Genomic DNA, 16975 nt, shown 5'->3' on the forward strand with positions numbered 1-16975 from the left:
GCACTTGGGGAGGCACGGGGCTGGGGGCGTGAGGGCCCGGAGGTCCCGAGACGCTTTGGGAGGGGGTGGCCAGCACCCCCTACCCCCAACCCCAGGCGAACCCCCCTTCTCCAGCGTCGGCTCCCCGGGCCGTATTATTCAAGACATAAAATATTCAGCCCCAGAGCCTCCCCTGGGGAGGGGAGGGGAAGGAGGTGGAGTGGGAGGAGGTGGATCCAGGGAGGAAGAAGCGAGAAATCCGCCCCCGGGAAGCAGCACGGCTCGGCGGCGGAGCGAGGCGCCTCTGTCACTTGGCGATCGCCGGCGCTTCCGCGCGGCCCCGGCCCGGCCCGGCGAGGCGAGGGGAGAGTCCGGCCGCCGCCGCCCCGCCCCACGCCCTCCCGCGGCGGCCGAGAGCCCGGGGCCGGCCGGGGCAGGTCGCGGCGGTGCCTGGGAGCGGCCGGCCGGGGGCGGCGGCCTCGGAGCGCGCGGCGGCGGCGGCGGCGCCGGATCGCCGTCCGGCTCGGACCAGCTCGCGCGGAGCCTGCGGGGCGCGCTGTCCGGGGTCGGGCAGCCCCGCGCGGGTCCACTCGCCCGCTTCCTCCGGTGCGTTCCTGTCTGGTGTTCCGCCTTCACCGCGAGGGCGCAGCTCGCCGGGGGCTCCTTTCCTTCCCGCCGCCTCGGACCACCCCGCCCAGCCTGCGGAGCGCACGGCGGACGCCCGGCGGGGCCGGAGGGGCCGCGCCCGCGCCCGCGGAGCGAGGGGAGCCGGCGGGCGGAGGGCAGGGCACAAAGGCGGCGGCGGGGCCGGGGTCCGGCCGGGCCGGGGAGGAGGGGCGCCTCCCGCCGCTCATGAATATTAACCGAGCCTGCGGCCTAGCGTCCCGGCCGGGCCCCGCGCAGACCCGCGTCCGCGCTCCTGCTCGCCGCCGCGCCCAGCGGACGGGGCCGGGGCGCCCCCCACGTTTTGCCTTCCCCTCCCGGGCCCCCCACACCCTTTTCTAAAGTGCATATTTGGGCCGCCCTTCCCCGGAGACCGAGCGCACCGACCCGCCTCTGGAAGGGGCGGAGGAAATCGTGGTAGGTGGGTGGTGGTTTTCTTTTTCCTAGTTTTTCCCCCCCCTAGGTGGCCACGGGGAAGGAAAAAAGATAATGTCGAGGGGTGGTGTGGGGAAGCAGCAACTCAATGGAAGTTGCTCGGGTTGCTGCTTCGTGGAGGTGGCCCCGGAGTCATGCCCGGGAGAGGGAGCAGCGCCCAGTCCCGCCCGCCCCGCGCCGTCCCCACCCAGCCCCGCCGCGGGCCAAGGAAAACAGCCGCCTCCTCGGGGACACGGGCCGGGGCGCGGGCTGGCGGCGGGCGCCCCAGCCACCCAGCCGGCCGGCCGCGTCCGAGGTTGGCTTTTTGTTATTATTTTGGGACGGGTAGGAGGGGGGAGCCGGGAGGGTTTTTGTCAAAAGTCTTATCCCATCTCAGTCTCCAGGAAAGAAAACTTCCCGTCCGTGTACCTATCTGGGTGATGCGGAAGCCCATATGCACGCCTTCTCCTCTGCACGGAAAATACCTTAATTCCTGCACTTTTGAAAAGGGGATGCTTTTTTCTTGAAGGCTGCACAACAGCTAAGGCGTCTTTGTCGCCACCGCCGTGCAGTTCTGTTGTTTCTTCTTTCTCCTGATTTATACACCCCCCCCCCAAACTCCCCCTCCCGCCCCCATGGGAGGCTTATTTCAACTTTAATGTGGGTGTCTCATCGGCATGGATCGAATTACCTTTCCAGGTGTTGGGAATGCGCCCTTGGGGTAGACGCCGGGGCAAGGCTAAGGTCAGCGTCTGGAGAAAGTTCACGCCCTTTAACTTTTCCCGGTTCCAGGAGCGACCTCGTGGGGAGCTGACGCTGGAGCCTTCGCGACCCACTGAGCTTCCCCTCGGACTCGGGAGGACGGGGAGCGCCGTGGGCAGGGGCCTCGCCAGCTGCCGAGAAGCCGGCCTTTGTGTTTGAAGCCTGGAGAAATGGACGAAGACGGCGCCGTCAGCTGAAGCCCGAAGAAATCCTCAGGGCACCCTGCGGGGGCTTCGTAAAAACATTGCCCCCCCCCCCCCCCCGGGCACATTATTTGTGTCCCCGGCCCTGTCTCTCTCCTCGGAGCCTGGTGCGGAATTATTACCCCTTTTTGCTGTGTGGCAGCATTTCCCCCCAATGTGGACTCCAAAGGATTGGCCCCTTCTTTGTGATTTGAGATGAAATGATGGCCACACGGCGGACTGGTCAGCTGGAGGGAGATGGTGACACGCTGAAGGCCCACGGGGACCCCGCCTGTGAGGTAAGTGCAGGGGCAGCCTCCCCGGCCCACGGTGGCCTGGGTTTATGGGGGTGCCCTCTCTCGGTGGGGGTGGGGGGGGGAGGGTCGCTGGCCACCGGGCCTAAGAAGAGGCTTTGGGGGGCTTTGATTTTAGCCGCTTGGTGGGAGCACCCCTGCCTGACCACTAGCCAGGGGAAGCCTCGCCCGTTTTTGTGTCCAGGAACTGCCAGCGATTCCTTTGCAAGAAAGTTTTCCTTACTTTGAAGTGTCACCATGTTAGTCACCGCCGAGGCCGAGCGGGGAATTTCTCCCTGTCGGGTGTCTGGGAACACCGAAACGGTTTCCCTTCCGTCGCATCCTCCAGTGCCTGTGGCGCGGGGCCGGGTAGGGGTGGCCCTGTGAGTCTGGTGCGTGCACCTGGAGGCTTGTTCCCTCGGGTGGTGGCGGTTGCTGTGCTTGTTGCACCTGAAGCTTCCTTCCCCTCTGGTACCGGTGGGTGTCCTGGCTGCTGTGGATGCGCATCTCTGTTTTGGGTAGAAAAACACGTCTTTCCTGATGGGCCTTTTACGCACAGCCCTGGAAAACTGCTTTATAGAATTGTAATTCCACCTCCCCGACAAATCGCCTGCCTTTACTGATATTTACTAAGGCCCACAGAAGACCTGTGAGCTGCCCTGGGGTGTTGGGTGGTTTGCATTGCCTTCAGACCAGCATTATCTTGGGAAAGGCCCGGAAGATTTCATGCCAGGCTTCTTGAAATGTTTTGAGCAGGCAGGACAGAAATAATAGAAAATCCATTGATATGCCCTGTTGCCTCATATCTTTTTTTCCATTATATTTGGAGTTGACTGCTATAATGACTATATTGTGTTTAGTTTGTTATTGATAGTTTCTGTAACTTGCTTGCTAAATGTACTGAGTGCTGTTATCCTTATGAACTTTCCTTTTGAACTGCCTATATTTTTATGGAAAGATTGAAGGTTACTTTAGATAGCAATAACAGTCCCAAATGAGCCTTCACTCACATTCATTTTGCACTTCAGTAAGTGTTAAATTTTAACTTCGTGGTCATCAAAACAAGGTCTGTCTAGTTCCAAGTGTGTGAGTTCTGGCATTTGAATAAAAATGAATCAGAAGTTAAATTTTTGTTTGTAAAGCATGCAAAGAAAATCGCATCATGTAGTTACTTCATATTGAGTTAAAAAGTGCTTAGAAAATAGGGAGGGAGGTATAGTACAGTTTATAAGAACTATAGGTTTACAGTTAGAATCAGTGTTTTACTTTTTGACACCTGTAAACACCTGCTTGCAGGTAAAAAACATGGTTAAGTATAATGCCACAATCCTCTGATCATGGTAAACCATAATCACTCCTTTTGGAAGGTCTACCTACAACTGGTGATTGCTTAATGTGTATTGAGTTACATAATAATATATACTATAGTCCTAAAGCCTTACTTGTCATTGTCTTGAGAATACTTTAATTAGCATTCATTTGCATTAATTTGCAAGAACTAATGTTATTTGAATTTTTTTTTTTTTGGGGGGGGAAGGGCATTTAAAGAATGTCCTGAAATCAAGAATTTATAATAGACACATCTTGTCCTTGGCTTACAAGGCAGTGTTTCCAGTTGCAAACTTGGCTTTTATTAACAATGACAGTTATGTATTTTTTTAAGGGCTGTGAAATTTGTTTTTACTTGGCCCTTACTGCTGGCATGGCCATATTATTTCTAATCTGGGAACCAAGGAAGCACTGTATTTTGCTCATTTAAAGATTATACATATACTTGAGTGTATCAACTTTGGGTGATAGATACTTAAGTCTTTGAACACTGCACTTAATTTTGGTGCTTAATTTTATCTGAAGTATTACATTCTAGAATAGTATTGTCATTCTTTAAAAACTTTAAAACCAATAGCTATGTTGTAAATGTGTGTTGGAATAATAAATGTATGTGTTTTTACCTAATCAAGAGATGAGCAATATATGTTTTAATGTTAATGCTTTTAATAAGCGAAAAAGTGTAACTTTGTAGAACGGAAGAAATCCATGTAGTGAGTTAATAGGATTCGATGTTTCATGCCTTATCTAATTAGCTAACTCCACCTTCTATGAATAAGATCTGTTGCTTTGTTGAAAAATAATCAGTAATTTTTTATTCATCTTAAGAATTAGAATCTAATTGTGTCAGTATACCAGTAAATGTAGGCACACCTTCAAGAATATGGTGGAAGGCTAAAAAACAAATAACAATCATCCTATGTAATAAAGAATTGTGACAATCCAGTAGAATATATCTAGATTGGCATTATACAGTGATAACACATTGTGTTCACACAAAATTATATACTTTGCACATCGAAGATGTATTTTTCAAAATTGGTTTCTCTTATTCTGAGCCAGATAAGTGTTTTTTGGTGTGTGTGTGTGTGTGTGTGTGTGTGTGTGTGTACTGTTTACCTGGGAAGTATTCTGACACCTAGCCTTGATTAACTTTGCTCACAAAATCACTTTGTTAGATTCTCTGAGTCCTCTGATATTCTTTTCCCCTTTCATATCATATAGTATCTATCCTTTGAGGTTAAACTTGCCTTTTCTTCTTTCTTTTTTCCAAAGATGAAAACTTTGGCTTTCAGCTTTCTAGACACATTATTTTCCCCATATCAACATTTATTTTGCTTTTCATCCGTAGTTCATAGTGTTGTCCAAGCGTTTAGCAATTTCACCATCTATTATCAAAATAAACTTACTAATGCTAATTAACTTATTTTATGTTTAGCTTCTTCACCTAGACTAAGTTTATCCTATGACTATAATGTATTATAGCTGATGAAAAATATTTGTTGGTTGATTTTGGAATAGTGTATATAATAAAATAAGGCATTTTTTTGGTACGTGGGTTCATATAAAAATTTATACTTTTGCTCTTCTTTCTGGAATACATTCTATACACTTTGCTTTTATCCCAGATTCCCTTGTTCCTTCTCCAGCTCTCCCTCCATATCTCTCCCTCTTGCTCTTTCTTTCTGTTTTTAGGATTCTTCCTCTTCGGCCCCCTTCCTGTTGGTTTTAACCAGACCCAGGCCCTCCCAATTCCTCTATTCTCTTTTCTCATTCCCTGGGTTTTATTATACTCTCCCATGGCTTTAATTTAGTGTATGTCAGTGATTCCAAATTAGCACTCTATTGCAGATTTTATGCTTTATCTCTAGACCTGAATAGCCAATTGTTGTTTACCAGTGTTTTTGTTTTTTTTAAATTTTTTGGATAGCCCACAGGCATTTCAAACTCAGCAAATTGTTGTTCCCCTACCATCAACCTGTGTTTCTTCTTTTAGTGAGTAGCACCACTATCTCCTTATTTGTCCAGGTCAAAAACTAGGTTATCATCCCTGACTCATCTTACTCCTCTTTCCTCCTATCCAAAGTCCTATTGAGTCTACATTCCAAATCCTACTGTCACTACCTGAGCTAAGGCCAGCTACATCTCGATGGTGAGCCCAGGCCAGGCTGTCTCCTTCCCTCACTCTGACCCTGCCATAGGCTGCTCCTCCTGCAGTAGAGAGCTGATCATTGCATTTTCTGGTTCCCCATTGCCTTGGGAATAAAGTTCAAACCCTGAGAAGTTTTACAGGACAATGACAGTCTGGTTTGCCCGTCTCCTTTCTCATCTGTTTCCTCTTTCTGTGTACATCCTCCACTGAGCTGCTTTCAGTTCCCCTGGGCCATCAGTGTCTCTTCACTTCAGGCCCTTGTAAGTGCAGCTTTCCTTCACCCTTCCTTCAGTCCCCCTCCTCGGCCTTCCCCTCTCCCTAGCTGACTTACTCATCATTCTGTACTTTTCTTCAGTATTACTTCTCCAGGAAAAGCCTTCCCTGATCTTCCAAGAATGGATTAGTTGCCCCTAGTGCAGTATCCCAAGACACCTTGTACCATATTAGGAATAGCACTTAAAAGTTTATTGTCTGTATTCCCCCCGATTGCAAGCCCCATAAGAATAGGGGACCATGTTTGTTTCTGAGTGTGTGGTACATAGTAGGTGCTTAATAAATATTTGTTGAATGAATGAGTGAGCAGGAAAGGTCTTAATTTTTATTAAATGTTCACTTAGATTTCAGTTCATTATACTCTCTTGATTACCCTCCTACTTCATTGTTTCCTCTTCCTCAATCTCTGAGTATAAAACTGCTAATTTATATATGTATGTATGCACGTGTGTGTGTGTGTGTGTGTGTGTGTGTGTGTGTCTTTACCCCTTGAATTCAGACTCCTATATCCAACTGATCTGACCACACAGAAACTCCACTTGGATATTAAGTATGTATATCCAAAACCAAATTCCTGCTTCTCTACATCCACCCCCCACCACCACCACCCTGCCCCCTGCTCACCTTCCCAATTTGCTCCTTCTACAGTCTTTCTCATCTTGAGCAATAGTAATCACACCCTTCCAGGCCAGACATCTGGGAGTGACCTTTGATCTCTCATTTTTCTCAGGTATAGCATGCAAGTCTGGTTGACTGGTCTCTCAGCCATGGTAATCAGAGTGGACCTTTGAAAAAACAGATCATGTCACTGCTTTGCTCATATTCCTCTAATGGCTTCTCATTTCCCCCAGGATAAAAGCCAAAAAAAGTTCTGACTGCCCCACAAAGCCCTGTACAGTCTATCCTCCTCACCTCCAGTTACTCTCACCCCCCCTTACTCTGTACTGGGCGTTCTGGACTCTTGCTCTTGCGCACACACACCACACATGCCATTCCCCAGAGCCTGCCCACTTGCTGTACCCTCTCCTCTCCTTGTGACACCCCGACCCCTGCCAGGGTATCCTCACAGCTGGCTTCCTTGTCTACTTCCAGTTTTGCTTAGAGGTCATCTACTGTGTGAAGCCTTTACTGGCCATTCTGCTTATGGAATGCCTCTCCCCTGCTCCTATGGCAAGACCTGCCCTCCTTCCTTGCTTTATTCTTCTCCCTGTCACATAATCTCCCTCTGGCATGCTTATCCGAGTTTTGCATGTTTATTTGGATGGATACTGTATCTAGAATGTGTTAAGTGCAGTTTGTTCACATTGTATTTCTTGTACCTAGAAGAGTACTTAGCACTTTTAGGACCTCAGATTTTTTCCCAATGAATGAATAAAATGAGGACTAAGAAACACTCCAAAATGTCATTGAGCTTCTTTCTAGGTATATAATATGTGAATACTTAATTCCGATTATACAAAAATATGTAGAGTATGAAGTGTATGTTCTTCCTTAGACCTGTAATTTCAGTAGTACTGCTGTTAACATTTGGTGCCTTTTTTCTTTGCATCTTTCTTATCTTTGGGAAGCTGGTAACCAAGTAACAGTAACCAAGGCAATGTTTAGTACTAACGTATGAAATAATTTGTACTGAGAGGTGAGATCATAGTAATTAAAAGACTAATGAATGTGGAATCAGACTGGTGGAGAAAGTATAGAAAGAAAATATGTCTGTGTGCACATATTTTTTTCTTAAAATGAATGAATAGCAAGTATAGGAAAGCTCCTTATTATATTTTTTACTTTTTAATATCAAAGATTTTATTATAAGCCAAGAATGATCACAACGTTGACTATTACAAAATGTTGGCAGTTGTTAATTCTGAATGATGAGAATTTTTGGATTATGTTATTTTTGTATTTTCTCTTTTTTGTTTAATTCCATAACTACAATAAAAGACATTGTTTACATATTTTTTTAAAAAATAGGTAATTTTTTTATCAGTCTGGTGAAAATCTGGTTTCTAGAAAACCTATACTGCTTAAAATATGCTTAAACACTTTTAGAAAAAAGATGCATACTACTAAAAACAATATTTCAACATTGTTTTAAAATCCTATGTTTTCCTAATTGGAAGCCTAGGGTTTATTCTGGACTAGTTGTAGTATAACATAATATAACACTACCATTTAATTTTGAATGTGTGTTCAGTCATGCACTCGAATCTGTCAGAATACCGTTGCATGTCAGGGGCTTTATGCTGCAAGTTAGGGTTCAAGGTGAAGCCTGTTGGAATTAAGAATAGCAGCAGTGCCAGCAGCAGGCATCATTAGGTGGCATTTCAGCAGAAATCTGGATTTGAATGTGTAGAGTGGGACCTATCACTAGAGAGGGGCCATCAAAAAAATGAGGACCCAAGTCTAAGGAAATTTTTCCATACACTGTCAGTGTTCCTTAGCATTCATTTCTTCCAAGTTAAACATGTTATGAAGTCCTTGTTTCTTGATTACATAATCTTTGATCTGTCATTGCTTTGTTATGACCAGGTCAAATATAATCTAGTACAGAAGTGATATTCAGTTTCTTTTGTTCTTTGCTTTGTGAAGGGACCTGTCATCTTATTATATTTAACGATGTGCTGATGTAAGTATGGGCACTGCTAATGTTGATAAAGATGCACAGATGCTGGTATTGAAAGCAGCTATTTTCTGTTACAGAGAGACCATATGGTAGGCACTTGTTTTTCTTTCTGGTTGATGTGATTAGATTAGTAAAAAGAAAGGTTATTGGATTTATGATTGTCCCAGTATTTATCTAATTTTAATTGACCATAAGGAATTAAATATGTTAAGATATTATGAGCCTTCCATATATTCTGTTAGTTTAAATAGGAAGACAACTTCACTCAAAAGTTCAAATTTAGATTGCTTCCACCAAAATGAAGCATTTTTTTTTTTTTAGTTTATGTTGTGATATTCTTTTTATTTTTCTTAAAATACTTATCTGAAGATGATTTTCATTGATTCTGGAAAGAGAGGAAAGGAGAAGGAGAAGAAGAGAGAGAAACATTGATGTGCGAGAGAAACCTCAATTGGTTGACTTCCCTATAGACCCGCACCAAGAATCGAACCCGCAACCTGGTTATGTGCCCTAATCGGGAATTGAACTCTTGACTCTAACCAACTTAGCCACACCAGCCAGGGAAAGCTGTTATATGCTTTAAAAAACTGAGTATTGTGCAAATAGTTTATTTTGCAATGAAATCTGGAAGATGGCCTTTTGTACTTCTAAAATAATCTGAAAAACAATGGAAATATTGTACTCTAGGTTGAGGAAACTTAATGTGATGAAAAATGTTTTTTGTAAGTTCTCTTTTTTTCTAATTATCTAATAATATATAAGAAATTCGCCGAAACCGGTTTGGCTCAGTGGATAGAGCGTCGGCCTGCGGACTGAAGGGTCTCAGGTTCGATTCCGGTCAAGGGCATGTACATTGGTTGCGGGCACATCCCCAGTGCGGGGTGTGCGGGAGGCAGCTGATCGATGTATCTCTCTCATCGATGTTTCTAGCTCTCTATCCCTCTCCCTTCCTCTCTGTAAAAAATCAATAAAACATATTTAAAAAAAAAAAAGAAATTCCACTGTGTAGATTGTGAATAAGAGAATAGATTTAAAATCCAAATTTGATATTTCTGAAGATTTATCTACTGGGAAAGTTTTTAGACAGACCAGAACAAACTATTATCAAAAAATGTCAAGTTGAGTGTATTTACTTTTCTGTAGTCAGACCAGCTGTTGAGTTTTCTGTTTGATATTGGACATGTTTTTGATTCAGAATTGGTTACTTATTGCCTTTTCCCCTTGTTGTCTATCTCTGTTCTGAAGAGATCTCTGGCATAGTTATGAGGAATGAGATATATTCAGTGTTGCTTATAACCTCACTCTAGTTTCTTGATTTTTCTTGTTCTCTGCATTAATCTTTAATATATCTTGACAGGATTTAAATATTTAAAAAAATATTTTTACTGATTTCAGAGAGAGGAAGGGAGAGGGAGAGAGAGACTGAAACATCAATGATGAGAGAGAATCATTGATTGGCTGCCCCCTGCACACCCCCTACTGGGGATCGATCCTGCAACCTGGGTATGTACCCTTGACTGGAATCAAACCCGGGACTTTTCAGTCCGCAGGCCAATGCTCTATCCATTGAGCCAAACCGGCTAGGGCAGGACTTATATTCTTTTTTTCTTTTTTTTAATATATTTTATTGATTTTTTACAGAGAGGAAGGGAGAGGGATAGAGAGTTAGAAACATCGATGAGAGAGAAGCATCGATCAGCTGCCTCCTGCACACCTCCCACTGGGGATGTGCCTGCAGCCAAGGTACATGCCCCTGACCGGAATCGAACCTGGGACCCTTGAGTCCGCAGGCTGACGCTCCATCCACTGATCCAAACCTGTCAGGGAGGACTTACATTCTTAAGAATGTTTTTATTTTCTCCTTACAATGTGGAGAATATCCTTAAATATCAGTAGATATAACGATTATATTTCTTCTGGATATGTCTTATCTACTATGATCTTGGGGATTAATAGGCATTATTTTTTTTTAACCTTGAGATATCTAGATATCTGAATTCCAGTATTTTCCTAATAAATAAAGATTCTGTATTTAAAAGAACTTGTATGCCCCGCTGGCGTGGCTCAGTGGTTGAGTGTTGACCTATGAACAAGGAAGTCATGATTTGATTCCTGATCAAGGCACATGCCCGGGTTGTGGGCTCGATCCCCAGTGTGGGGGCGTGCAGGAGGCAGCCGATCAATGATTCTCTCTCATTGATGTTTCTATCTCTATCTCTCTCTCCCTTCCTCTCTGAAATCAATAAAAACATGTATATATTTAAAAGAACTTGTATTAGTATGATTGATGAGACCTACTCTTCTCTGGGTTCTGCATGTTGGCTTCTGGAAACATATTTCATCTCTAGTGACTGAGGGGAGGAAATTGGTCTGGGCACCCAGTTTAAATCAGATCTTTATGCCCTAGCCAGTTTGGCTCAGTGGTTGGAGCGTCAGCCTGCGGACTGAAGAGTCCCAGGTTCCATTCCAGTCAAGGGCATATACCTGGTTTGCAGGCTCAATCCCCAGCCCAGTCGGCGCGTGCACAGGAGGCAACCAGTCGATGTGTCTCTTTCATAGCGATGTTTCTCTCTCTGTCTCTCCTCCCTTCCACTCTATCTAAAAATCAATGGAAAAAATATCCTCAGGTAAGGATTAACAAAATAAATCAGATCTTTATTATAATGCTTTTAGGAAACTGTTTTCGATTTACTCTTTTTTCCCCATTTAATAATATATTTTAGATACCCTTCTCTGCCCATCAGGAGGGGGGATGGGGATCTACTAGTATCTATCTATCTATCTATCTATCTATCTATCTATCTATCTATCTATTCACGTATCTATCTATCTACATTTACAAAATTGATATATATGTCAATCAGTTTTGTAAATGTGGGAAAGAAGAAACTCTTAAAAAGCAATGTACAGACTGTCAAATCTCAGAAGGAAGGTGGGGGTGGATGGGTGAGAAGAGATTAATCAAAGAATTTATATGCATATATGTGTGAACCCTGGACACAGACAGTAGTGTGGTGAAGGCCTGGGGCAGGGGTGCAGGCAAGAAGGGGTCAATGGGGGAAAAAGAGGACATCTGTAATACTTTCAGCAATAAAGATAAATTTCTTAAAAAGCACTGCACAAAGGTATTTTCAATATCCAGCCTGCCTGGCTCAGTGGTTGAGCGTGGACCTTTGAACCAGGAGATAACAGTTCAATTCCCAGTCAAGGCACATGCCAGGTTCCATGCCAGGTTGTGGGCTCCATCCCCAGGAGGGGACGTGCAGGAGGCAACTGAGCAATGATTCTCTCTTATCAATGATGTTTCTGTCTCTCCCTCTCTCTCCTCTCTGAAATCAATAAAAATATTTTAAAAAAAAAAGATATTTTCAAGGATAATAGTATGGAAAAGAGATTAAAATTTTGTATGGCTCTGAAGGGCAGAACTAGGAGTAGTGTCAGTGATGGGCAACCTTTTGAGCTTGGTGTGTCAAACTTCGCCAAAAAACTGAGCATAACTCGGGTAGTGTGTCACTTTGAGGAAAAACATTATTTTGCGATATTTATAGTTTAAATAACATAAATGTATAATTGTTATATATAATTGTATTTAATAAACCAAGAACTAAATATTTAGTGCTGACACGCGTGTCAGAGGTTCGCCATCACTGGGATAGATAGATAAATGAGCCAATGTGTTCTTTGCAGAGGTAGGATGACCTTCAGCTAAGAGATGACAGAGGGGATTCCTGCTTGGGTAGGAATTTAAGTCAGGTAATTCTGAATGATTATTAGAATCACTCAGACAACTTTTAAAACTACAGATTCTTAGCCCCACACTTCAGGTAATGAATCAGAACAGAATCCCTGGGAATGAGACCCCAAAACCTTAATTTTTTTTAAAAAGGCCCCCTGGTGATCTTTCAATGTGAGAACAGAAGAAAGTGACATTCACAGCTACTTTCAAAGTCTAAATTCTTATAGTACCCTGACTTGTGTATTTTTCTGACCCCTTTGAAATCAGTATGAAGGAAAGAGGCAAAATATGGAGAGAAAATTTAAGTGAGTATGAACCAGTGAAAATTTCAAGATTAAAATTATTTTTTCTATTTGTAATCAAACATATTTCTATGTCATTAGTTTTCCAAAATAATATTCTTTTCAAGTAAAATAAATTTTGTGTCAAAAAAGCACTTTAAAATTCAAGTAATATGTGTTTTTTTGTTTGTTTTTTTTTGTATGTAATACTTTAATCAAAAGTTAACATTTTTAAGGTGATCGAACTCTGACTTTGGTTACTTTGAAGCTGCTACTTTTTAGCTGTATTATAAAAGTAATTTGTTTCATGCCATTTTCTTTATGCAAATAACTTAGAATAATTTCTTTGGTGCATTTTGTAATTATTTGTTTAGATTAACTATCAAGAATAGGAAAACTTACAGTGGAAGAAAAAATATATATTGTTCTTTACCTAAGGGTTTTCAGAAATCATTCAAACATAAACAATAATAAACAAATCATTAACATGTACACACCCTTTCTCCTTTAACACCAGCAGTTATTCTGTCTATTCACTGAATCAGTCTTGATTTTTCAGTCTCACTGATTGGGAGATACATTGGCTAATCCAATGCAAATACAATGTAAACTAATTACAGAGTCCAGCTGCCAATTCTGCAATAGAAGCAGGATTTCTTGACGTCAGTGAGAGTGATGTTGGAGAAGGAGCAAAGCCACTAACAAAGAGGATCTGGCAGAGCCACACCAGTGAACCAATGAAGAAAGCACAATCAAGGTTGATAGGCATCTGGAAAGAGAATGATTTGAATTTGAAGGATTAAGGAAAGCGTTTTAGAAAACTGATGTCCTTGAATGTGATTGCATATAAGGGGATGTATTTCTTTTCTTTTAGGAAGTGATGTTTAGTTTGGACCCCAGTGCTAATGCCACTGAGAGTTAATAGAAAATCCTAGCTTCTGTAGTTGACTTTGAAATAAAGCTGTTTAAACAGAGGTCCAGGCGTAGCTTCTTGAAAGGTCCCACTTTTATAATAGTTCTTAGATGCCCAAATATTTCAGAGTTCTGAATATTTTAGATGACTTCATTTCTTTTTAAAATCCCTTTATTGGGGTATAGGAAGAACTGTACATATGTAATGTATACAACTCTGTGAGTGTGCAGGTAAGTATACACACATGAAACCATCCCCACCATCAGGGCCATAAACATACCCATCACCACCCAATGTTTCCTTCTACCTCCTTGATTATTACTGTTGTTATTATTATGATTCTGTGGTAAAAACACTTAGCATAGGATCTACCGCCTTAGCAAATTTTAAGTATACAATATAGCATTGTTAGGCATACTATGCTGTATCGTAGATCTCTGGAACTTATTTATCTTGAATAACTAAAACTTTGTACCCTTTGACCATCGCTTCTCCAAATCCTGCAATTACTCTGCTTCTATGAGTTTGACTATTTTATTATTATTATTATAATTATATATTATATTATATTATATATATATTTTTTTTTTAAAATATATTTTATTGATTTTTTTACAGAGAGGAAGGGAGAGAAATAGAGAATTAGAAACCAATCAACTGCCTCCTGCACACCCCTCACTGGGGATGTGCCTGCAACCAAGGTACATGCCCCTGACTGGAATCAAACCTGGGAGACCCTTCAGTCTGCAGGCCGATGCTCTATCCACTGAGCCAAACCGGTCAGGGCTATTTTATTATTATTTTATTTTTTAATTTAATTATTATTTTTAAATTTGGTGTGTGTGTGTGTGTGTGTGTGTGTGTGTGTGTGTGTGTGTTGTTAGCCCTCACCTGAGGATATCTTTTTCATTGATTTTTTAGAGCGAGTGGAGGGGAGAGAGAGAAAGAGAAACATCGATGTGAGAGAGACGCATTGATTGGTTGCATCCCACCTGTTTGACTATTTTAGATTACACGTATAAGTGAGATCATACAGTATTTTGTCTTTCTGTGTCTGGCTTATGTCACTTAGCATATGTCCTCCAGGTCCATCCATGTTGATGCAAATGACAGGATTTTTCTCCTTCTTAAGGCTGAACTATATTATCTTCAAGGTCCTTATTTCAGCTCTTTTGTAAAAGGACCCAGAAGTGGGATTGTTGGATCATATGGTAGTACTATTTTTAATTTTGGAGGAACCTCCATATTCTGGCTGTACCAATTTGCATTCCACCAACAGTGTCCCCAAGGTTCCTTTTCTCCACATCTTCACTAACACTTGCTATCTTTTGGTTTTCAACAATAGCCTTTCTAAGAGGGTGAGCTGAAAGCTCATTGTGGTTCCCTGATGATTGGTGAGGTTGGACACTTTTTCCTATACCTACCAGCCATCTGTATGTCCTCTTTGTAGAAATGTCTGTTCAGGTCCTTTGCCCATTTTACATTGGATTATTTGGGTGGATTTTTTTTTAGATGCCTTTATTTTTTATAAAAAATCATATTAGTAGAAACAGTTACAATTACACTGTGGACTCATTGGGAGAGACCAGGTACCACTGGAGTCTTCCTTGGGGTGGTATGAGCCTTGGAGAGCTCCTAGCTGAACCTGTTAGTTTGTGGCCACTGGGAATGTTGTGCTCCTTTGGTGTCATCCAAAAGTCACCTCATTAACACAGCAAAAGACACCTTTGATGCTCTCAGCACTTAGGAAATTCCAAGGGTTTTAGGAGCTCTGTGCCAGAAATGGGAATGGAGACCAATTGTGTATTTATTATAAATCATAGTATCACACCGTAAGAGATACACATTACAAAAACTGCCGCAAGAAGAAAAAATAAAAATTCTGACTAGTGCCATATGGGTTAAAGAAATGGAGTTTGGAATTAAAAACCTCCTGACAAAGAAAACTAGATGCAGATGGCGGCATTGATATATTCTTTCACACATTTAAGGAAGAAATCATACCAACTCTATACAAACTCAAGAAATAGAAGTGTTGGAAACTCTTCCCTTCTTTTTATGAGGCGGCTTAAGCCTGGCAACAGCCAGACGAGAACATTATAAAAAAAGGAATTCAGACCAATAACCCCCATGGTTGTAGATCTAAAAATCCTTAACAAAATGTTAGCAAATCAAATCTAGCAATATATACACAAAAGATAACATATCATGATTAAGTTGAAGTTATCCCGGGAATGAGACGTTAGTTTATCATTTTTGCATATTAAGAGTTTAACATATTAACAGAATAAAGGAGGAAATTCATATGACCATCTCAGTAGGTGCAGAAAAAGCATTTGACAAAATTTAACACTCATTCATCATAAAAACTCTTAGAAAACTGGGAATATTAGGAAACTTACTCAGTTTGGTAAAGGGGTTCCTTACCGCTATTGTACTTGGTGAAATATTGAATACTTTATTACTGCTGAGAACGGGAACAGGGCAAGGATGTCTGTTGTCCACACGTCTATCGAACATCAAACTGGAGGCCCTCCTTAGTGCAGTAAGTGAAGAAAAAGAAATAAAAGGAAGGAAAAAGGGAAGGAAAACTCTTTTTCTTAGCTACAACATGGTTATGCACATAGGAAGTTGTAAGGAATCTACCAATAAAACTTACTAAAACTAGCAAATTTTGCAAGGTTGCAGGATGCAAGGATACAAATATACAAAGTCCCCACTCAGAAATTAGTATTTTCTATATGTTATCAATGAATAATTAGAAAGTGGAATAAAAATAATAGCATTATTGTTTTAATATTTTAAAGACTACCTGAATAGAAAGATAATACTGTGTTTATGGATTGGAAAACTCAACTTATTAAGATATGACTTAGCCATACATTGCTATGTAAATTCAATTCAATCCCAATTTACAATTCAGCACAGTTTAAAATTTATTTTGTCAGAAATAGACAAGCTGACTCTTAAAATTTATATGGAAAGGCAAAGGACATAGAGTAGTCAAAACAATTTTGAAAAAAAAAGTTTGTAATTTTCACTCTGCTATTTTTTTCTCACTCTGCTATTTTATGATTGTTATTCAAAAAGCCACAAAACCAAGACAGTATAGAATTGGCATAATGATAGATATATAGAACTAGGGAAGAGAATGGAGAGTATGATCATTTGAATTCAGTGGGGGTGAATTCAAGTGGTTCTGGGAGAAGTAAATATCTTATGGACAAAAATGAACCTCTATCGTTATCTCACATCACACAGAAAAGTTAGTCCCAGGTAGAACACGGAAGTAACTGTAAAACCTAAGACAATAAAACTTCTAGTCAAGAACAAAATATGCATGGCTCTGGGGCAGACTAAGATGTCTGAGATAGGACT

The 16975-nt window shown here is 41.9% G+C and overlaps 1 protein-coding gene across 3 annotated transcripts in view; it reads left to right on the forward strand.

Annotated features, from left to right (window-relative positions):
* The first annotated feature begins 228 nt into the window (after window positions 1-228).
* ARHGAP21 (Rho GTPase activating protein 21) overlaps window positions 229-16975 on the forward strand; it is a 147594-nt gene continuing 130847 nt past the window's right edge. For 2 of the 3 annotated variants that reach the window (XM_054725712.1, XM_054725724.1), the window contains exons 1-2: window positions 229-585; window positions 1849-2299. In XM_054725712.1, the coding sequence (XP_054581687.1) occupies window positions 2222-2299 (78 nt within the window). In that variant the 5' untranslated portion in view covers window positions 229-585; window positions 1849-2221. The other variant, XM_054725718.1, reaches the window with a different exon arrangement.

This window comes from Eptesicus fuscus, chromosome 2 (genome assembly GCF_027574615.1).
Source record: "Eptesicus fuscus isolate TK198812 chromosome 2, DD_ASM_mEF_20220401, whole genome shotgun sequence".
NCBI lineage: Eukaryota > Metazoa > Chordata > Mammalia > Chiroptera > Vespertilionidae > Eptesicus > Eptesicus fuscus.